Genomic DNA, 24,572 nt, shown 5'->3' on the forward strand with positions numbered 1-24,572 from the left:
GATTAGACTTTTCACCCACCCATCCCTCCACAATTACTATTCGTTGGTACAGAATATCAAATTAGAAAGCTAAAGCTATCTTAAGTGATTTTAATTAACCAATACTGAAAATAAGTCATTAGAAGAAAAGTTATAGGCAAATTCCTAATATTTAAATGGCTTATGTAGAAAAGGTAGTAACAGAACAGAGCCTCAAAGCAATGTAAAAAGCAGACATGACAAACACTCTGACCTCATGAAATTAACAGTTTTGGGGTTAAGAAAACACAGTGTATCTCATTTTATAGATATCCCAGTCAGGACCACTAATGCTACTATGCACAGGAAAAGAAACACAAAATAAAAACAAAAAGACACAAAGCCAGAGGTCCCTGTAGGCCAGGACATATAACTTGACTTGTGCCAAGATTGGAGAATTTGCCTAAGGAGGGAACTCTAAACACTCCATTGAATATTACTCATTACGAAGGAAAGATGGTAAAGGAAGGGTAAGAGGAAAGGGGAGAAAAACATAACAGTCTCAAAGTAAGAAACTAAGCTGTTTCTCTTTTCAGTTTTTTAAAAATCAATACAATCCCACTTCTCATAAGGAAAAATATCCAAATTAACAATTTTGGAAATGTCTAAGGGATGTTTAAGCACTGTTCTCTGAAGTACATCCCCAGAGATTTGAATCAGGCCAAAGAAAGTCCATGTGACACAGTTCCCAAATGTCCCCCTCAATTTCCATATTAAAAGAATGCTCTTTCTTCAGCATTTTTAAAAGTTATTCATTCCTTAATTATACAATTATTTTTGTACAATTTATACAATATTATACAATACAATGTATACAAATTATACAATAATTATACAAATTTCACAATAGGATCTAAAATACATTTTTTTTTTTTAACAAATCCTATAACCAAACAAATTTTACAATGGTATCATAAGGTAATATATAATTATCTTAACGTTTGGAACAGCTTTAGCTTTTGTCATTTTCTGCTGGGGTAAAAAGGTAGAACCTGAAATCTCAAATGTAATCCCTTCTTTCTGATTCTAAAATATGTTAGGGTCTAAGGAAATCCATTAAAAGTATCTAGAAAAAGCTTAAACTACCAGTATGAAAGGTCTAGATTATAAATATCCACAGATACAAAGAATTATACAGCTTCCACCTATTTAGATTCATTTCTAAGTTACAAATTGTTTGAACAGTTTAGTTTCTAACTACATGCATCACTTTAAGTGACAAAGACTGCCAAAAGAATCATCAGAAATATCACCAGAAATATGAAGGCAATGCAAGGTTCCTCTGAACTGCCCTTCTCTCAGTAAAATGAGTTCTTTCTATTTCAAATATGCCAACCATGTAACTGGTGCAGGCCAGTGATAAAAAAAGTCAATATTCTAGCAGTTTAGTTTGTAAATTGAAATGAGCCATATATAATCCACTAAACAATTAATAAACGGAGAATTAGTCATAGTAGAGGATAGTTGAGACAATTAATAAATGAGGACAAAATAGCTAATCATCAGAGAGAACATATGAGTTGCTACATTGGTCAACAAGTTCAGAATCAAAGAAGAGATGGAATACCTTGTGAGATTTTGTATCTGAATAAATTAAGTTTTGAAATTAATTTCAATACTTTTTAATGGGAAAAACACCTGCCCATGGAGCTCTTTTTCTAAACTCTCAGTAATTTTTATGGAAATAAAATATAGAGTACCCAAGACTAATGAGAAAATTATTATTTTTTTCTACTGAAAGAAGAAAATTGGGGGGTAGAAAGGTAGGAGTTGAAAGATGATAACCTCTACTATCCTAGAAACTGATTCATTAGAGCAGAATTTATTAAACATGGGAATAATGTTCTCTGTGCTTTTTAAAATAATATCATATTCTTAAGTGTAAAATATACCTCCAGCTATATTTCTTTTATTACAAGTCTTATAAAAAAGAATTTTTGACTCAAATTTTCATTCATGAATTAAACAAATATAAGGCAAATAAAATTTTAAAACCTGAAAAGATACTTTGAGAAAGGAATGTTAAATGAACTCTTTCATTTGAAAGACTGAAACTTAATAGTTAGGTAGGAAGAAAGGAATTACCTTCTTGACGGCTTTTTAATTTTCTTCCTCTGCAGCCACAATTTAACTTCTGGTGTCATTTCTGGAGTGGGGAGTATGTGATCGATGGTGTATATATCTTTGCCTTGTTTCCAAAGATGATACCTGTCTGGCTGAAATTTCTTCACAAAAATATCCATCGAAATTTTCACCATGTCTTTCCTACAGGTACACTTCAAGACAAAATATAGGATGCATCATACTGGAGAATTTTAAAGCATTTCTGGAACTAAATAAAATTAATTTTTTTCAACTATCTCTAAAATAAACCAGGAATAAATGAAGACTATATAACATAATGATGTACATTTTCAAACGTTTAGTTTTAAGCAAAAAAAATTCTCCAAGAAGATGACTGCCAAAATTTATGCTACTCTTTACAAACTGGAAACAGGATGAAAAAAAATAATTACACATATTCCACAAGCTCGCCTTGAAGTTAGTACCAAACATCAACCCAAAATTAGAGATACCAATGTAAAAATTTGGCCATCCATATTATAAATAGTCTTTAGGTAGTATAAGACCTAATAATAAGTTTGATTTTTTAACCTATTTTGAAGAATTTATAATACAAAAATTTACGGGAGCAGGAGTGAGAAAAGAAGACCTATGTCAATGCAAAAATGACTTAAAATGTTTACAATACGTTTTCCACACAGAATAAAATTTTTTGCATTCTTCAAAATATGAAAGACTAAAATTAAGGCTTTTTTTAAAATTATTAATTTTAACTGGGAGCAGCTAGATGGCACAGTGGATAGAACACCAACCCTGAAGTCAGGAGGACCTGAGTTCACATTTGATCTCATACTCTTAAGATTTCCTAGCTGTGTGACCCTGGGCAAGTCACTTAACCCCAATTGTCTGAGCCAAAAAATAATAATAATAAATATATTTACTGTATATTATTATATGTTATATTTTATAATATATTATTACATATAAGTAGTAAATCATTACTAAGTGATTTAGAGAAAGTATTTTTTTAAACACAGTTCAAAAATAAAGAATTTAAGAAAAACATATTCTATAGTTATGATATATGAGGCATTCAGGTTCTACTTCCATCTAACAACTACTCCTCAGCTTTTTTTTCCAACTTTTGCATGCATAACATGTTAAAGAATGTGGGTGTTCCCAAGGCTTTGTCCTAGACCCTCACCTCCCATTATCACATTTAAATAAAGTTTTCTGATTTACCAAGCAGTTTACAAACATAATCTCATTTTACTTCTTAAGCAATTACAAAAACATTCCAGTGTGTCTCCCTAAATCAAGTCTCCTACAATTATAATTCATATTCCATTCACCTAGAAAGATTTTCTAAAACAATGATCTGACCATATGACCTCATCACTATTTATTAAGTTCCAGTAGCAACCAAGTACCTCAAAGAGCAAGCACAAACTTTGATATTCTAATCTTTTCCAAATCTGGCCATTTCCTCTTTTCAATCTACTTACATTTATTTCCTGCCATGAACTCAATCTTTCAGAACTTACTGTTCCCCAATACAACACTAAATCTTCAACATACAGGATTGCACATTAGCTATCCCACAGACTACCCTGTCACTTCCACTTCTTTATTTCCTCACCTCATATCCTACCTGACCTTTCCGAAACTCTCCAGTGCAAATGCAAGCTCTTTGAAGGCAAAAAAGGTCTTTTTCCCTCTCCCTAGATTCCCCAGACTAACACAGTGCCTGACAAACAATAAGCTCTTATTTATCAACTTGCCTAGAAGATAATCATACCTTGCATAATGATAAATAACGCATAAAAAAAAGGTAAGGGAATTTTATATAGCACATAGGATATAAATTTAAAACTATTACTCAGATTTTTAATTCCTGATGGCACTTAATTAATGAAATTACAAATTGAAATAAAATGTAAGATTTTTTTGTCATAGTTTGTCACCAATTTTTGAACTACACATCTGCACTGTTATCAGGCAAATAAATAAAAGTCCTTTCAGCTAATTTCCTGATTCTATTTATAATTTATAAAAATGAATCAAATCAACATAAAAACAGATTATAAAATACATATAATTATGATTTATATTATTCAATAATCATGTGAACTATTATAATATTTAAACATAGAACTGAAATTATATGTTTATGTTTCTATGAAAGGAATCTAAAATAAAAAGATAAATGAGAGCCCAGGTTTTTGGAAGCAAAAAGAATGATAAGACAACTCATTTCTATTCCATTCAACTATATTTCTGAAGCCAAAAAAAAAAAAAAAAAAAAAATCAAAACTCTTCACATTTCATAAAATAGTTAAAGATTATTCACATATCAATAATGAGAAATAATTATATGGTTGCATTTATTTTCTTAGAATTTTATGCCTATTATGATTTACCAACAAGCAGGATACAAAGCAGAAAAATATATGCTAATGACAGTATAGAACAACATTAAATTGCAAGAGCTAACTATTAAAAATTGTTACTATTAAGAGACAGAGTCAAAATGGTGGATTAAAGAAAGCAACTCAACTGAAAACTCCAAACATTCTTCTCCAGACAAAAGTAATCAAATTTTGAAGTGACAAATGCAACAAAAGGTCAAAGTGAGACATTATTCCAACCTAAGACAATTTAGAAAGTCAGCAAGAGTGATCTCTGACACTACAATGGGCACCAGCCTAGAATACAAGCAGCAAGACCAGCAGTGGTTTGTAGATGCCACAGCAGCAGAAATCTCAACAGCAGTTGCTGCTACAGTAGCTTTGGAGGTTCTCATCAAAGAGATGATAGAAGGATTAAAAACGGTTAAACAACTGGCCAGAAAGAGATCACAGAGGATCTTCTACTACCACTGAGTACAGTGGTATTGGCTGGCAACTCTAGCACATACACTATTGTGAGTTGCACTTCCAGATCACTCAAAAACAATTGATCTAGAAAATAATCCGAGGAAAGATAATATAAGAATTATTGGACCACTTATATGTCATAATCAAAATGAGAAGCTAAACAAACTACCCTGATATTTTAGATCCAGAAGTTAAAATAGAAATAGAAAGAAACTACTTATAACTTCCTGAAAGGCATTCAAAAATCAAAATTCCCAGAAATATTGTATCTAAATTAAAGAGTTCCCAGGTCAAAAGGAAAATAGTACCAAAACAACCAGAAAGGAACAATTCAAAAACAGTGGGGACACAATTAGAATCACACAAGATTTAGAAGCTTACATATTAAAGGAACTGACCCTTGGAATATGATATTTCAGAAAGCAAAGGAGCAAGGAATACAACCAAAAATAATCCACTCAGTAAAACTAAGTATAATCCTTCAAGGGAAAACATACACCTTTACTGAAATATAAGACTTTTAGACAAGCCCTAAGAAAATATAATACCTGAATAGAAAATGTGACATTTAAAACACAAGATTCATTAGAAGCATAAAAAAAAAAATATGAAGAGTAATTATAAGAGACTCAACAAAATTAAATTGTTTCATTCCTATAAATGAAGATGATACATGTAACTCATAAAAATTTTATCTTTAGTAAGACAATAGGAATATACCTAGAGATAGAGGGCATGAGTATGAATACATTATGTTGGGATCATTTAAAAAAATATATGAAAGGGTAAGAAAAAGGAATTCAGTGGGAGAATGCGGAAGGGAGAAGTAGAATAGAGAAAATTATCTTACAAAAAAAATATGTAGACAACAAAGAGCTTTTATACTGGATTAATAAATGAAGAAATGATGAGCTTGAAACTTACTCTATCAGATTGGTTCAATGATGTAATATACATCCCATACATATATACACATGTACACACATTCAGTTGTGTACTTATGTTAATCAATGCAGAAATAGAAAAGCAAAGACACAAAAGATATGGGGAGAAGGATCATGAAAGAGAAAGGAAATTAAGGAAGGCAATGGTCAGAAGTAAAACAAACTTTTGAGAAAAGACTAGATGAAAAAAGGAGGAAGAATAAAGATAAAAAAATAGAATTGTGGAAAATACACAGTGATCATAACTGTGAATCTGAAAGGGATGAACTCACCTATAAAAAAAAAAAAAAGTAAAGAGCAGATTTGTATTAAAAACTAGAATCCAACAATTGTATTGTTTACAAGAGACATACTTCCAATAAAAAGACACGAATAGACTTAAAAAGATTGGTATAGAATTTATTATACTTTAGCGGAAGTAAAAAAGGAAGGGATAGTAATCATAATCTCAAAATAAGTAAAAACAAAACCAGACCTAAATAAAAAGCCCTATTTCAGGGAAACAATTTCCATGGTACCTTTAGCAAAATAAAGTAATATCAAAAAGTTTTACAAGTTTTTCAGATAAAGGTCTCATTTTGCAAATATATAAAGAACTGTGTCAAATTTATTAAAAAAAAAAAAAAAGAGCCAATACCCAATAGATAATCAAAGGATATTTAGAGGAAGTTTTAAGAATAAATCAAATTATCTATAGTCATGAAAAAAACATGCTAAATCACTAGATTTAGTGATTAGACTAGAGAATGGCAAATTAAAACAACAAACCTCAAATCTATCAGAAATAATAATTGTGGAAGGGAAATGAGGGAAAATGAATACACTAATAAACCTTGATGGAATTGTGAACTGCTCCAAATATTCTGGAGAACAATCTGGAATTATACCAAAAGAGTTATAAAACTTAGGCATATCTTTGACCTAACAATACCACTTCTAGCTCTGTACTCCAAAAAAATAAAAGAAAAAAATATAAGAACCTACAAGTATAAAAATAGTTATCGCAGATCTTTTGGTGGCAAAGAAATGGTAATTGCTGGGATGTTCATCAATTGGGGAACAGCTCAACAAGTTTTGGCATGAATGTGATAAGAGTACTATTGCGCTAAAAGAAATGTTGAGATGATGGAGTGGTTTCAGGGGGAAAAAATGACAAGACCTATAAGAACTGATGCAAAGCGAAGAGCGAAGAACTGGGAGGTTTTTGTTTACAGTAACAGCAATGTTATAATAATGATCAACTAAGTTTAGGATATACTACAAGACCACACAATGCTGAAAGTAGTATTTCAGCAAGAGCCAGCAAAATAAATTTTACAAAGACACACCAAAATGTAACTGGTTATTAGATAATGAGTGATTCTAAACTTTTTTCGGCTTCTGTATCACTTTTTTTTTTTTTCAATTTTAGCATATCTTTCTGTATAAAATTAAATATGAAAAAATAGATTTCATGCATATTCCAATTATGCATATGTACCTAAAAATTAAAAGACGTATGGATTTATTAACAGAATCAATAGATTGTGAGCACATTTACTAGCAAATGACACATGATTCTCCAAGGCACACCAAAATTTTTGTAATTCCATAATTAGAATTTATTGGAAATATATTCAAAAAACCCAATTAAGATATTCCCAGTACCTCATAATATTTCTAGTACCCTAGAGTTACAAGGATAGGATCTTCTGATTTAAGTTACAGCATCTCAAAATATCAACAATTAAGATGAGAAAGGAAGGTATCTTAAGAGGTCATCTAGAGTAAAATCTCATTTAACAGATGACAAAATTGAACCCCAGATGATGATAAGTGACTTAATATTCACTTTCAATGTTATCCAAGTATAAATTGAAAGCATATACAAGTATAATAATTAAAAAAAAACATCATCAAACACCACTCTTCACTAGCACAAAGTAGAGAATCCATCATAAGAATAGAAAAGTTGCCCTTACTGACATATTGACATTCTTTCTTCCCAAGCTACTCTACCCTAATTGTTACAGTTGATATACTGTAATTTCTGTGATTTCATTAGTAGAAGAAACTTTCAATGAATAAATTCCCTCTACCAACAGTTTTCCAATGGTTCTACAAGTTATAATCCTTAACTTTTCCCCACAAAATACATCTTGCTGATTCTGAAAAAAGGAGAATTAGATTAATCAATAACTAAATTCCTCTCCACTTATAAATTTATGGTACAAATAACTGCCAAAAAATATAGTTTATGCTATATAAGAATTGCAAGAAAAATTAAGAATTTATATACCAACAACTATGTGCTAAGCATTGTGCTAATTGCTGTTTTGGACTTAAGATTTTGTTTTGTTTTTTGATCGGCTCCCCATCCTACCAACCAATCTCCCCTTCCCACATCTACATTATCTCATTTGATTGAGGCTCTGAGAAGTGATTTAGAGAAAAAACAGTCAAGATAAACAAAAAAGTGATAAAAGTTGGTCATTAAACATTTATTAAACAGCTATTTTGTGTCTGAAAAACTCAAAGACCTCAGTTTATGGGATAAGATAAACTATTTGACATTTGCTGGGGAAACTGGAAAACAGTACAACAGAAACTATCCCTTCCTTTTTGTATCCCTCCCTTAAGGTCAGGAAGGTACACCAAGATAAGGTGAAGATGGTTACATGACTTAGACATAAAGAGTAATATAAACAATTAAAAGGAAAAGTTTATCAGATGTATGGAGAAGAGAAGAACTTATGACCAACAGAAAAGAAAGAACATAACAACAACAACAAATTTAGAATATACTCCTTAAAACTACTTTATCTAAAATATCTCCCTACTTTTTAAAACACTGGGACTTAAATACTCAATTTGTCAGAGAAAAAAGAAAATTCAGTCATTTACTACATTTTAGCATATTTATTCTTTATGAAAAAAATTTTAATCCACCTAGCTACCCTCTTCATTAGGTTAAATAAGGTTCAAATTAGAGAAGCCCTTAAACAATACAGAGTCATTTGGATTCGATCTAATAGGTCATTATAAAAGATCTTCAGTAAGAGAATTTTTTAATGTTTTAGTAAAATTAATCTGAATGGAATGTGAAATCAGATATGGGCTAAAGGAAAAGGGACTAGATAATAGAGAGAAACATAGCTGATAGTTAAATATGTCCCTATGCAACATATGTGTTCAAACACAGATGTAGAAACTAGCAGAATCAATGTGAAAAATATTACCATTCTGTTCCCCTTTGATCCAATAAGATAAGTATTCCCACTTCATTAAGGATTTAAGACATAGAAATATCTAATTTATACATAAAAATATTATCATGACTCTTGTGATTGAGACAAGAGTACCCTGCCCTTACAGATGCATGTGAGCAAAAACCCCTAAATTATGAAGTTCAACTATTTAAGTTGATTTATATTCTCATATATCTTAATTTGTTTTAAATATTTATTAAATTTTAAAAGATAAAAGTAATTAAATTAACATTTATGATTAAATTAGTGTAATTCTCTTTTAACATTCAGTAATTTATAAAAAATTTTAAAAGGCTCATAACATTCAAAACTAAAACCTTCCTGATGACAAGTCTAAATATCTCACTTCACAAAAAAAGTAAATAAAGACCTAGAAAGGTGAAGGGATCTGTCTGAGAACACAGGGAGAGTAAATATCAGGCTCAGGAACCAAACCTATGATCTTTTACATGTAGTCTAAAAAAGTATCACTTGTACTCTAGAATGCTACTACCCTCCCTTCTATTCCTCTTTCTGCATCTCCTTTCATGGTTCTTGAATTCCAAGTCAACTGGCATAAAACAAGGTTATAATATCCACTGTTAAGGAATATAATGAAAATGAGTATCCAGAAATTACAAGTAGGAAGATCTGCGTCACAGAAACCCAAGATAGAAATGAGTTCTCTAGGAAGATAAAGTGGTCAATAAAGTAAAACCAAGATTTGGGGGGGAAAGATAAAAGCTCAGAAGAGGAATCAGATTTGGTATGTAAACAAATCACTAGAAGCTGAAAAGAAGATCTACAGGTGAGTAATTGGCTCTGAAGCCAGACATCAAAGGGTTGCAAAGACAGGTGAGCAAGAATAGCAACAAATATACACAGATTTTTCTAGGTTTGACTGAAGAAAAAGTAGAGATACAAGATGATGACACTGCAATATTATAATATTTAGTTAAGAATTACATTAAAAAAAGAGAAAAACATCAGGGGTCAGTAAACGTTTAATTACAAAGTTAATTATACAGAAAATAATTATTTCAAGGATAACAAAAACACATAATAACACGAAGATTTCTGAAATACACATAAAATTTATCTACCATTTTGCCAATTTAAAAAGTTTATTATTTAATTATTTGTGCAATTATCACAACTATGTGGTAATTTATTTGGAATCTCAAATCCAAACTCATTATAAGCACAAAAAAATAACACCAATGTACATCAAAAAATAGTTTTGATTTCTTTTTTTTTCTATAAAGGCATAATGATTCATCATGATGGAAAAGGCTAACTGCATACAAGAATTTATGTTATACAGCACTTTGCATCTAGTAAGTACTAAATACATATTTGTTAAGTTTCAGCACATCAAATTCAATTGCTGATAAGTTAAGAGTCATCCTGGATTCCTCACTATTTCTTATTTCCTGCATCCAACTCACTGCTAAACCCCTGCTAAATCTCACCTCTGCAACTTCTTCCAAATATGACCCCTTCTCTGCCACAAATCTTGTGCAGATCCTTATTACCTCCTGCCTGAATTACTCTAATAACCAGCTGGTAGGACTGCCTTCCTTAAGCCTCCTCCAACTCTCACTCATTCAGCCCCCCAAAGGGATTTTCCTAAATGGCATGTCCAAGCATGCCAATCTCCTACTCAATAAACTCTGGTGGGCTCCTGATAGCCTAGCCCTCTTCTGCCTTTCCAGGCTTCTTATAACTTACACTAAACATAGTTTTTTATTCAGTGACATTAAACTCCTGATTGTTCTATAGACAAAACACTCCATGCATTTTCTCTGTTCCTCCCCCACACTTAAATTAAGGTTCTTCTTCCTCAATCTCCACTTACTGACTTGCATAAATTCCTTTTAAGTCCCAACTAAAATCCCATTTTTTCCAAAAAGATTTCCCCAACAGCTTTTAGTTCTACTGTCTTTCCTCTGCTAAATGGTTTCTAGTTATTATATATGGCTTACTCGGTACATATTTATTTGTATTGTTTCCCCAATTGGATTGTGAGTTCCTTGAGGGCAGTGACTTTTTCTGATTCTTTTTGTACTTCCCAGTGCTTAAAAATACTCAATAAATGCTGGTTGTGTCTTGAAAACTTTAGGTAGAAATTAAGATCCATGATTCCAACCTAGGTGCTCTAAATCAATCCAATGTTCTTCATCATGCTGTTACCCATTTCATAGGGATACTATAAAAATAACATTAATCAGGAGATTTAAATGAAATTGCTATGGATTTACTAACCCATAATTTTTTCTTAAGGTCAACAAAAGAAAAGAGAAGAAAAGGAAAGATTTGTTGCTTACCGGGGGTGGGGGGGTTGGAGGAGGAGGAAGAGGAGGAGGGAGGGAGGGAGAGAGAGAGAGAGAGAGAGAGAGAGAGAGAGAGAGAGAGAGAGAGAGAGAGAGAGAGAGAGAGAGAAAAAAAGCTATGAAATAAGCACGGAGCACATTTCAAAAGCAATACATAACTATATGGTGCTAATCCCAGGAAAGTTGGACTCAATTTGTGGCCTCCACTCCAACTTGAGATAACTAGTCCAATTATTTCAGATTCCTTGGTTTCACAGTGGCTGGTTCCAACAGCAGTCTTCTGTATCAGCAGTGAAAGACTTTGGAATCTTACAGTAGTGACAACCAAAAAAAATCTGTAAGAAAAGATGATGGCAAGCATCTTTGCCAGAAACAAACAGAACCCAGTGCTACATGGTCTTTTAAAGTCAATAAGTAGGTAAGAACAATAGGTCAACCATAAAAGAACTTGACCATAAAGCATTACTAGGGAGACAGGGAACCACAAATAAAAATACAAAAGAAGAGAGGATTCAAGAATAAACTAAGCCATAAGAAAAACAGCAGCTTGCCACAAGTCCAAGAGAATTACTGAAAGTGTAAAAGCAAGAATTATGAATAAGAACTGAAAATGACTAAAAATCAAGTGAGACTTCTAAAGAAAAACTGGGAAAAGAACCAAGAGAAAAAAGTAAATGGACACCATATTTCTTATCTACTCCATGAGGGAGAGACAAGAGGGGGAAGAGAATTTGTAACTGAAAATGAATTATTTAAAATTAAAAAGATATGAAAATTGAATTATCGATTTTGAAAGGATTTTTAAAAATTAGAAATTGTCAAATAAAAGCTATAGACTCCATAAGACATCAAGAAATAAAAAATCAAAAGGCAGAAGGGGAGAAAATGTAAACTGACAGGAAAACAGCTGAATTGGAAAAGACATTGAAGAAAAATAATTTTACAATAAATAAAGTACAAAAAAAATTTTACTAATTAAAAGATAGGATCAAACCCAATCCCATTTAAAAAAAAGAGAGAGAAAGAAGAATCAAAGAAGCATAAAAAAGCAAGATTAGTACTAAGAAATCATAAGCAGCCAGACACAATTAAATACTTTATATTCTAAATTTAGAAAAATAATGCAGGAACCTTCTCATACTTCTATCATCATCACAGGTAACAGGGAGAGAACTGAAACAATAGAGGTCAGGAAGCTTCAGGGGCTTTCCCAGTTTTCCTGCAAAACCATATGAAAACAAGCCTCTGAGCAGAGTCCAACAGAATGAAGTCACTCTCTAGCTCAAGATTAATTGGAAAAACTTCAAGAAAGCTCAGTCTCACTGGGGTGCAAGAGGTGTACAGGCCAGTTCCCAGACAGTCTGTGAGAAAAACAGTAAGAGAATCAATATAGCAGCAACCAACTGAGATTCTTGGTTCTGGCTCAATAGCAGAGTAAACCAGTAAGGCAGTCCCCAATCCTATCTCAGAAGGCAAATGTTGGAAAACCAGTTTAGGAAATCCTGCAAACAGAAGGAGTGAAGGTGTTCAAAACCCAAGATCAGAGCTGGACATGAAGCTTGGGATAAATACCTTTACTTCAGGAGCAGAGCTTGATCATAAAATTAAAAACAAAAAACAAAAACAAAGAGGAAATACAAAAAGAAAAGGAAAGAAAATGAACAAGAGAAAAAACCTTGACCATGGAAAGCTACTATAGTGACAGGGAAGACCAATACAACGACTCAGAGAAGGACAAAATGTCCAAAGAGGAATCTCAAAGAGTCTCAAGCCTAAAGAGGCTTCTTGGAAATGCTCACTAAAGTTAAACAAGACAGGTAGAAAAATAAAAATGAGAAAACAATTGAGAGGTATGCAAGAGAGTCAATAGCTTGAGAAAGGAAGGCAATTCTTTAAAAAATGCAATTGGCAAAATGCAAAAAAAAGAAAAAAAAATCTTCAAAAGTAAAACTGAACAAATGGAAAAAGAGACATAAAAGCTAACTGAAAAAAATCACACCTTAAAAACTACATCAGAGCAAATGGAAATTAATGAGATTCTATGAGACAATAAAAATCTCAGTCAAACAAACTAAAAATGAATGAAAAAATGGAAGAAAAAATGTAGAATACTTCATGGGGGGGGGGGGGGGAGAAGCCTACCTGGAAAATAGATTCAGAAAAGATAATTTAAAATTATTGGCTGACCTGAATAGATAACTTCAGAAAGAAATCTTACAAGGAAAACCCAAAGAAAATTGATGCAAAACTGCAAAACTATAATTTCAAGGAAAAAATACTGCAAGAGGCCAGAAAAAAAAAATACCAAGGAGCAAGAATCGGGATTACCCAGGATCTGGTAGCTTCTACAGTAAAGCTTTTAAGGGAGGCTATGGATCTTCAATTAAGTAAAAAAAACTTTCAATCTCATTTCCATTGGGGGAAAAAAAAAACAGAACTAAACAGAAAATTTGATCTACAAACACAGGACTTAAGAGAATGCATAGAAAGGTAAATATGGGAAAAATATATATTATTTAAAAGTTAAAATGTTTACATCCCTAGATGGAAAAATAAGATCTGCAACTCCTGAGAACAGTATCTGTCACTAGGGCAGATCGGGTAAGCTGAGCAATTACCTAGACTGAGAGTGTGTTCATGAATGGACTCTGAAGTATGATATTAAAGTAAAAGACATTAAGAGGTGGGGAAAAAAATTTGTACTAGATGAAAAGGAAAGAGTTGGTATAATGGGACAAATTAGATTACATGAAGAGTCACAAAAGATTTATTACAATAAAACGAAAGAAGGGAGGGGAATGAGTATTATCTAAAGCTTAATTTCATTAGTTTTGACTCTAAGATTCTCTAATGACTGTTGTGTAGAGAAATGTATCTAAGCCTATAAAGAAGTAGGAGAAAGAGGAAAGAAAAGGGAGGGGCTGGAGAGAAGGGAGGACAGAAACTTTAGGGAAAAAAGGTAAGAGAAGGAGGGTAGATGATAGAAGATAAGATACTGGGCTGAGAGGTTTTAAAAAAATACTACTAAGAAAAATAGAGAAGGGGGTGATAGGAGATAAGGTAGTGGGTAGGATGGGTCAAAAAACTATACACTACTAAGGACAGGTTGGAAAGAGAAAACAAAAGTGTATATAGGGGAGAAAATAGGATGCAGGCAAAGACAGAGCTTGGGATAGATGGTGGAGAAAAGAGTCCCTGCATCTCTTTGTCTCTTTCTTTCCTAGCCTCACCTCTATCTCAGCTGATTTTGAGTTTTGGAGATCCAGAGGTTCCCTCAGAAGCCCCTATTAATGAGGTAGATGGATTGGCCACTAGTAATCAAAGACAGAGAAAATGCTTGCATATAGATGTAGAAAGACATTGAACTAAGGATAGTGACATCTTCAGGAAAGAAGACCATCTATCATGGGAGAAATGCCAATTATGACCTTAACAGAGTTTTGGTTCTTGGATCCTAGCATAGAGAAACAGCTAAGGTGTGGGCTGGGTGGGTTAGAACACTATTAAGAGAAGGGGAAGGCATGATAAGAGATAAGGTATTGGTTGAGGTGGGGGGGAAAAAAAAAAACCTATTAAGGACAGGGTAGAAAGAGAGAAATATATACAGGGGAGAAAATAGGATGGAGGGAAAGACTGTTAATCATAACTGTGAATACAAATGAGATGAACTTTCCCATAAAACAAAAGCAAATAGCAGAGCGTAGTAAAAACCAGAATCCTACAATATGCCCTTTACAAGAAACACTTAAAACATAAAGATAAAAGGCTGGAACAGAATTTAATGTTTAGCTGAAGTAGGGAAAAAAAAAAAAGCAGGGATAGCAATTCTGACCTCAGATAAAGCAAAGTAAAAATAGATCCAATTAAAAGAGATAAGGAAAATACATCTTCGTAAAGTAGGAAAGTACATCTTGCTAAAGGGTACCATAAACAATGAAGGAGTAATGATACTAAATGTGAATGAAACAATTGGTAGAGTGGCCAAATTCCTAGAGAAGGTTTTAAGCCAGTTAGAGGAAGAAATAGACAAGAATGTTATAGTAGTCAGAGAACTCAACCTTCCCCTCTCAGAATCAGACTAGTCTAACCCCAAATAAAAAAGAACCTAGAAAGGTTAACAGAATCCTAGAAAACCTAGATATGATAGACTTCTGGAGAAAATTATACAAGACAGAAAAGGATACACCTTTTTATCGGCAGCACGTGGCACCATTTATTAGGACATTAAAAACTTCAAAGTCAATTAATTGCAGAAAGGCAAAAACAGTAAATAATTTCTTTTCAGACCACAATAAAATAAAAACTATGTTCAATGAATGGTCAGGGAAAAAAGACAAAAAGGTAATTAGAAATTAAATAATATAATTCTAAAAAATTAGTGGATCAAACAACAAATCAAAAAAAAAAAAAAAAAAATCCAAACTGCCAATAGAATGACAATAAGGAGACAACATGTAAAAACCTGTGGGACACAGCCAAAGCAATTCTTAGAGGAAATTTCATATCTCAAAATACAACCAATAAAATAGAGAGGAAATCAATGAATTGGGCAGGCAACTAAAAAAAGGTAGAAAAAGAACAAATTAAAAGCCTTCAATTAAATAGAATTAGAAACTCTGAAATTCAAAGCAGACTAATAAAATTGAGAACTATTGAACTCCTTAAGAGTCGATTTTATGAAAAAATAACAAAAGAGACAAACCTTTGGTTAATTTGATTGCAAAAAGGAAAAGACCATGTCATCAGCATTAAAAATGAAAACGGTAAACTTACCAATAAAAAAAAAATTAAAGCAATAATTGGGAGTTATTTTCCCCAAATGTATGGCTGAAAATCTGACAATCTAACCAAAATAGATGACTATTTACAAAACTATAAATTGTCCGGATTAACATAAGAGGAAATAAATTACTTAAATAGTCCTATTTTAAAAAAAAGAAATTGAATAAGTGATTAATGAACACACTAAGAAAAAAATCTCCAGGGCCAGATAGATTTATGAGTGAATTCTACCAAGCATTTAAAGAACAATGAATTCTGACAGTATGTAATCTATTTGGAGAAAGAAGGAAAAAAAGGAGTCCTGTAAAATTTATTTTATTACACAAACATGATACTGACACCTAAACCAGAAAGAGCCAAAATAGAGAAAGAAAATTACAGACCAATCTCTCTAATGAATACTGATACAAAAAAATTTAAATGAAATATTAGCCAAGAAAGAGATTACATCAATTTATTAGCTGGGTAATACACTAAAAGTGTATTTATACACTGTGGGATTTATACCAATATCAGGGAAAATATTATCATAATTGTCTATGTCAATAACAAACCAACAGAATATATCATATGATAATCTCAATAGTTACAGAAAAAGCATTTGAAAAAATACAGTACCCATTCCTATTCAAAGCATTAGAGAGCATAAGAATAAATGAAATTTTCCTTAAAATAATCAGTACTATCTACTTGAAGCCATCAGTAAGCATTATAAATAATAGGGATAAATTAGAAGTATTCCCAATGAGAACAGGGTGATGCAAAATTATCCACTATCACCATTAATATGTAATATTGTATTACACATACTGGCTTTATCAATAAGAACAAGGAATTAGAATAGGCAATGAGGAAATGGCATGCTGATATACATGGAGAATCCCAGAAAATCATCCAAAAAATTACTGGAAACAGTAGACAGCTTTAACAAAGTTGCAGGATATAAAATAAACACAGAAATCATCAGCATTTCTACATAAAACTGTCCAAAAAAAAAAAAAAAAAAGCCCATCAGCAAGAAAAATTCCATTTAAAATAACTATAGGAAAAAATAAAACTATTTAGGTGTCTGAATATTTTTTCTATAATAATTTTGGTGTCCACCTCCCAAGACAAATCCAAGAACTATATAAACACAATTACAAAACATTTCTTACACAAATAAAGTGAAATCTAAGTAATTGGAAAAATATCCATTGTTCATGGGCAGGTAATGCTAATATAATGAAAATGAGTTCTGCTTAAATTGATCTATTTGTTCAGTACAAAAAAAATTGTCAAAAAATAATTTTATAGAACTAAAAAAAAACATAACAAAATTCACATGGAAGAACAAAAAGTGAAGAATATCAAAAGCAATTAATGAAAAAAACACAAAGAATGTTGGCTTAACAGTACCAAACCTAAAACTATAAAATAGCAATCATCAAAACCATTTAGTACTGGCTGAGAAATAAGAGTGGAGGATCAGTGAAATAGATTAAATACATACCACAATAAGCAAAGGTCTATAATAATCTAGTATTTTTAAATTTAAAATAATTTATTTTTATTTTTGCTCTCCTAATTAATTTATTTTAATTTAAATTCTTATCCCAGAAGCTGTAGTTATGGGGCTTATCAAATTAATTAAATTAACTTAAATTAAAAATGGATTAAACAGAACAATTTATACTCTGGAAACAAAATTGTAAAGAGAAATAACTTCAAAAGACTTTTAAAACCAATCAATACAATTAACAAATCATGCCCCTAAAAAAACAATGGCTTTTTCTGAAAGATTAGAAGACTCAAGAAGAAACTCAACTTGTCTGCTCTCAACCTTCTAGACTTCAAAAGTCATGCAAACTTTCAATCCTCTTCTCCTATTCTATCTTACTTTCCATGTCCCCTTGGTATGTTGCCTTCCATCATTTGAAGTTCCTTGAGGGGGAAGGGAAAGACTGTTTCTTTTTGCCTATATTTATAACCCAGTGTGTAAGCCATCTGGCATATAATAAGTACTTAAAAGAGTAACTTGACTATGCCCAATTATTAAAAAAGTTTTATTTTTCTTTTTTGCAATGTGGAAAGGAGAGATAGATGAAAAGAAAGTAAGCCCTTATAGACAAAAAAATTTCAAAAGTCTTACTAATTCATTCTCCTGATCAAAAATTTTGAATCTCTTCCTATTGCTTCTAGGATAAAATAAAAAGTCTAGTTAGTTAGTAGTAGAGCCACAATGAGAAAACAGATTTCCATGTGACCTTATATAAGTTTGTTAATTTCTCTGTGACTCAGTTTTTTCATTTGAAAAATGAGAAGACCTCAAAATCTGTGATTTCCATTATCCTATAATTACACCATCTAAAATTGTCATCCACTCTTATGATGAATGGCTATATTTAAAAAATCTAAAAAATAGGGCTGGCAGGGTAGAAAGACCAGTAGAGTCTCTAGTTATTCTGTTTTCTACCTCTGCAACTTAAAAGTCAGTCACATTCATCTGAATAGGTGGTAGATATAAAATGAAGATCAAATCAAAGGAAAGAACTAGCTCTCAAGTACTAGATGCTGAAAATGCTCTGGAAGTCTATTATACAGGATATTTAGAAGTCAATTATAACTTTGCCGTAGCCAACATGTTCAGATTTCATAAAATCCATAAATGCCATGCTACTTCACAACCAAAAAAGTCCTACCTCTATAGGAACTAGAATAATATGAACATGTGCACACACTGCAAGCCTAAATATATTTGCCACATAAAGTCCTCCTAGGAGGAGGCTGAGGGAAGGAGGTCACTGAGGCAGAGGATTATAATGACTAGACTAAAATTGAATTGTAAGATATACACAGTAATGTTAGAAACTCACTCTTGACACTAGAACTCAGATATTAAAGAAAATTTATTAAAGGTGAATCTTAAAGAATCATTTTCTGGCCAGAAGCAGGCTCCCTCCCCTGCAGGACAAGGGAGCATTGAGCACAGAAACAAGAGAAGCTTTATATTTGTTAGTTTGGCACAGCCCCTCCCCTTCAGAGGATTGGTCTGTTCCTTTCTAGGTTACAATCTTTCTGATAAACCCACTATATGTGTCCCCCTAAATATATATAAACATATTCTCCCTCCCTCCCTCATCATACAAATCAGGTCATTGACTCCAACTAGTTAGGGATGGTTAGGCTGTTACCTTCAGTTTGTGGCTTTCTCAAAACTACAAGATTCTTTCTGATTGGCTGAATCTACCTGGGGCTTCTTACCTCCCCACTTCCTTGTTTGCTCAAGACTTCTGTTGATCCTGATTGTTCTGTGTTAAATTTTCTTAACCTCTCACATTCTGAAAACCTCTTGGTCAGTGGTAACCACTAGCCTATACTACCTTGAAGCTTGCAACACTCTATAGAAACCCAACTTCAGTATTTCTCACAGTAGCATTTATGTCTTGTCCTACTTTTTAAGTTTCTTCATAGCCATGATGACATCTACACTACATCCTAAGAAGTACTTGATTTATGATAAATAGATCCTGGGAATTTTCAACAAATATATTAAATGGTATTGGCTTACAGGGAGGAAATTCTCCTAATTTTGGTGATTAATAACGTTGGGTTAAAAATGGGCCAAAACAAAAAGTTATTAGAAACAATCCACACCTCTAGCAAAGTTGCAGGATACAAAATAAATCCACAAAAGTCATCAGCATTCTTGTGTATCACTAACAAAATCCAACAGTTAGAGTTACAAAGAGAAATTCCATTTAAAGTAACTACTGATTGTATAAAATATTTAGGAATCTATCTGCCAAGGGAAAATCAGAAACTCTATGAGCAAAACTACAAAAACATTTTCCACACAAATTAAGTCTGATCTATCCAACTGGAAAAATATTAAATTCTCTTGGATTGGGCGAGCAAATATATGCTCAATGACAATACTACCTAAACTAATCTATTTATTTAGCACTATACCAATCAGACTCCCAAAAAAATTATTTTGATGACTTGGAAAAAATAACAACAAAATTCATATGGAAAAACAAAAAGTCAAGAATTTCAAGAGAATTAATGAAAAAAAAAAATCAAATGAAGGTGACCTAGCTGTACCAGATCTAAAATTATATTATAAAGCAGCGGTTACAAAAACCATCTGGTATTGGCTAAGAAATAGACTAGTTGATCAGTGGAATAGATTAGGTTCAAAGGACAAAACAGCCAATAACTTTAATAAACTAATGTTTGACAAACCCAGAGACCCCAGTTTTTGGGATAAGAACACATTATTTGACAAAAATTGCTGGGAAAATTGGAAATTAGTATGGCAGAAACTAGGCATTGACCCACACTTAACACCATACACCAAGATAAGGTCAAAATGGGTTCATGACCTAGGCATAAAGAATGAAATTATAAATAAATTGGAAGAGCATAGGAAAGTTTACCTTTCAGAACTGTGGAAGAGGAAGGAATTTAGGGATCACTATTGACTACAAAATAGAAAATTTTGATTATATCAAATTGAAAAGCCTTTGTACAAACAAAACTAATGCAGACAAGATTAGAAGGGAAACAATAAACTGGGAAAACATGTTTACAGTCAAAGGTCCTGATAAAGGCCTCATTTCCAAAATATATAGAGAATTTACTCTAATTTATAAGAAATCAAGCCATTCTCCAATTGATAAATGGTCAAAAGATAGGAACAGACAATTCTCAGACAAAGAAATTGAAACTATTTTTAGCCATATGAAAATATTCTCCAAATCCTTATTAATCAGAGAAATGCAAATTAAGACAACTCTGAGATACCACTACACACCTGTCAGACTGGCTAGAATGACAGGGAAAGATAACACGGAATGTTAGAGGGGATGTGGGAAAACAGGGACACTGATACATTGTTGGTGGAATTGTGAACACATCCAGTCATTCTGGAGAGTAATTTGGAACTATGAATGAATTATGAAACTCAAAAAGTTATCAAACTGTGCATACCCTTTGATCCAGCAGTGCTACTACTGGGCTTATATCCCAAAGAGATACTAAAGAAGGGAAAGGGACCTGTCTGTGCCAAAATGTTTGTGGCAGCCCTGTTTGTAGTGGCTAGAAGCTGGAAAATGAATGGATGCCCATCAGTGGGGGAATGGCTGAATAAGTTATGGTATATGAATGTTATGGAATATTATTGTTCTGTAAGAAATGACCAACAGGATGAATACAGAGAGGCTTAGAGAGACTTACACGAACTGATGCTGAGTGAAATGAACAGGACCAGGAGATAATTATATATAATTATATACTTCAACAATGATACTGTATGAGGATGTATTCTGATGGAAGCGGATTTCTTAGACAAAGAGATGATCTAATTCATTTTCAGTTGATCAAGGATGGACAGAAGCAGCTATACCCAAAGAAAGAACACTAGGAAATGAATGTAAACTGTTTGCATTTTTGTTTTTCTTCCTGGGTTATTTTTACCTTCTGAATCCAATTCTCCCTGTGCAACAAGAGAACTGTTCGGTTCTGCACACATACATTGTATCTAGGATATACTGGGACATATTTAACATGTATAGGACTGCTTGCCATCTAGGGAACAGGGTGGAGGGAGTGAGGAGAAAAATCAGAATAGAAGTGAGTGCAAGGGATAATGTTGTAAAAAAAAAATTACCCTGGCATGGGTTCTGTCAATAAAAAGTTATTAAAAAAAAATGGACCAAAACTTTTTTGCATTAAAGCAAAATGGTCTCACAACCGAATTTAAAGACAATAAATTCAAAAAGACTGAAGTATGTTGAAGGAACATAAATTACAGTAGTGAAAATGGTCACTTTGTAGTAATGATAGGCTGGTGAGTTTAATTTGTAGTAAAATGTAATAAAATAAGTTTTTATTAAGAGATTGCTGGAAAACATCTACAGAGCACAATCTTTCTCAGGTGCTGTCTGCTAAAAATATCTATAAGTGTATTTAGGAGACAATACTAATAAAAGAACTAGTACCAAAATCACTCTCAGCTACTGGAAGCTGAATTAAGAACATCAGGCAGAAGAGGCTGTGCTTCATGCAAATCAGCACCACAATGAAATGGAGCAGAGACACTGACAAATCCCATTCCAGTATTAAGGAAATGTGAACAATACAATATTAGACTAGGAAGAAGGTTGCTATCAATAAATAGCATTCACATTCCAAACTATGTATCTTTAGAGAACCATTTAAATAATTGAGGGTGGAAAGTTGAAAACACACACATACACATAACACAAATGCTTGCTATTATTTTTCTCTTAGCTACAGAAAATTTTCATATACTTTTTCCAATGAATAAATACATCAATGTATTTAATTGGAAGTTAAGATCTAACTAGAAATTAAAGTTAATGTAGCATATTTTGAGAAACTCTGATAAAGGCCCATTACTCTCCCCCATCACTGGTTAACTTACTTATGTGAACTGATAAAGAAGCTGGGGTGGGAAAAGCCAAAACAGCAATACTGTTTCATTAAAAGCCATAATTTCTTTAGACTAGACTTGTTATATAACTACTTTGAGATAGATGCTAGTGATGGAATCTCTAGGTCAAAGGGAATAAAAATTTTATTCATCATTAATTGCAAAATTTGAAATTATTTTGTGCTGATTTACAGCTAAACTAATAATGCAAAAGTGTGATTATGATTGCTCTATAATTCTTTCAATGTTACTCATTCTCATCTTCTGCTATCTTTCAACTTTCTAGATATAAGGTAAAACCTAAGCATTATTTGATTTGCATTTCTCTTACAATGATTTGAGATAATTTGTTCATATAGTTATTAATATGTGGTAATTTTTTCAGACATATTCGTTTTATTCTTTGACCACTTATTTAGTAGATAAATGTTTTTTGCTGCAGATATGTACTTAGGTATGAATGTGTGTATAAATAGGCTTTTATGTGGTATCTGAGGTATATAAAAAAAATTAAGATATATATGTATGTAAGCAGGAACATAGGTATGTGTGGCATGCATGTCTGTGTATATATAAATCAAGAACCATTACCCAATAAGAGTATGAATATGAATGTATAATTCTCAAATGAAGAACAATGATCACTAATAATAAGAAAAACCTCACAACAACCCTGAGGTTTTACCTTACACCCTGCAAATTGGCAGAGATGACAAAACATAAAAGTTAATATTGGGAAGATTTTACAAAGAAAGACATAGTAGTGCACTACTGATGGAACTCTGATTCTGTATGGCAATTTGGGAAAGCAATTTGGAATTATTCAAACAAAACAACAAAAATGCTTTGATCCAGTTTTCCATTGCTAAGCTTATTTATACTTCAAGGAGATTATTCAGAAGAAGAAAGAATCCAAATACATTAAACTATTATAGAAGCAATTTTTGATAGCTATCAATGGGAAAGTAGCTAAACAAAATGTGGTGCATAAATATAATGACATAATACTGAACTGTAAGAAATGACATGTGATGAATAAGGAGAAGCATGGAAAGATCTACATGAACTTTTGCAGAGAAGGAGAACTCACCTCTCCCATAATAAATATATAAAATGACTACAAAGAATCAAAAGAAAAATCAAAAATGAATATTATAAAATTATAAAGTACAAGCATATCTGAAATAAGAAATATGAAAAGACTCAGATTCCATTCCTTTGAAGAGGTGGAAAGTCCACACTACATGAATGTTCAGACTATTTCAATGTATTAACTAATCATTTATGATTATTTTTCTTCTTTTTCTCTATTAAGATTTAAAAATGTTATTTGTAATATGGGATAAATTTCTGGGAAGGGAAGAAAAGGAACACTGAGGGAAATTATTATAATGTAATAAAATATATCAATAAAAACTAAACTTAAAATAGAAAAAGTGACAAAAACAGAAATAAAGAAACAGTACATCTCTTGCCTTTTGATGTGAAAACCATATAACCCATTTCACTTCTAATTTTTTGTGGCACAATTTTTAACATAGGACCTATCCATTTTAAATATATGATGGATACATAAAAATATATACTAAACACAGTATAAGATATGTTATAAATTTAATTTCTACCAAATTCTACTTTCAAATTTCCTAGCAGTTTACATCAAATGTTTTCAGGTTTATTGAAAACTGGTGTATTGAATTCCATTATTACTCATTCTCCATTGTCTACTTCTCTATCTCTTTCTTATTATTGTTGTTGCTATTCTTTAGTTGTTCCAGTTGTATATTACTCCCCTGAAGGGTTTTCTTATCAAAGATACTAGTTTGCCATTTCTTTCTCCAGATCAATTTACAAAGGAAAAAACTAAGACAAACGGGGCCAAAAGTCTC

General features: G+C 32.1%; 1 protein-coding gene across 14 annotated transcripts in view; it reads right to left on the bottom strand.

Annotated features, from left to right (window-relative positions):
- Positions 1-24,572, bottom strand: part of KDM4C (lysine demethylase 4C) — a 437,501-nt gene that overhangs the window by 212,609 nt on the left and 200,320 nt on the right. For 13 of the 14 annotated variants that reach the window (XR_004233267.1, XM_012543361.3, XM_012543360.3 and 10 more), the window contains one exon: positions 2,104-2,294. Coding sequence is in view for 12 of the 14 variants with exons in the window: in XM_012543361.3 (XP_012398815.1) it covers positions 2,104-2,294 (191 nt within the window). In the remaining 2 variants the exon portion in view is untranslated. Of the gene's footprint in view, positions 1-2,103; positions 2,295-24,572 lie in introns of those variants that run through there. The other variant, XR_004233268.1, reaches the window with a different exon arrangement.

Source organism: Sarcophilus harrisii, chromosome 1 (assembly GCF_902635505.1).
Source record: "Sarcophilus harrisii chromosome 1, mSarHar1.11, whole genome shotgun sequence".
Taxonomy (NCBI): Eukaryota; Metazoa; Chordata; class Mammalia; order Dasyuromorphia; family Dasyuridae; genus Sarcophilus; species Sarcophilus harrisii.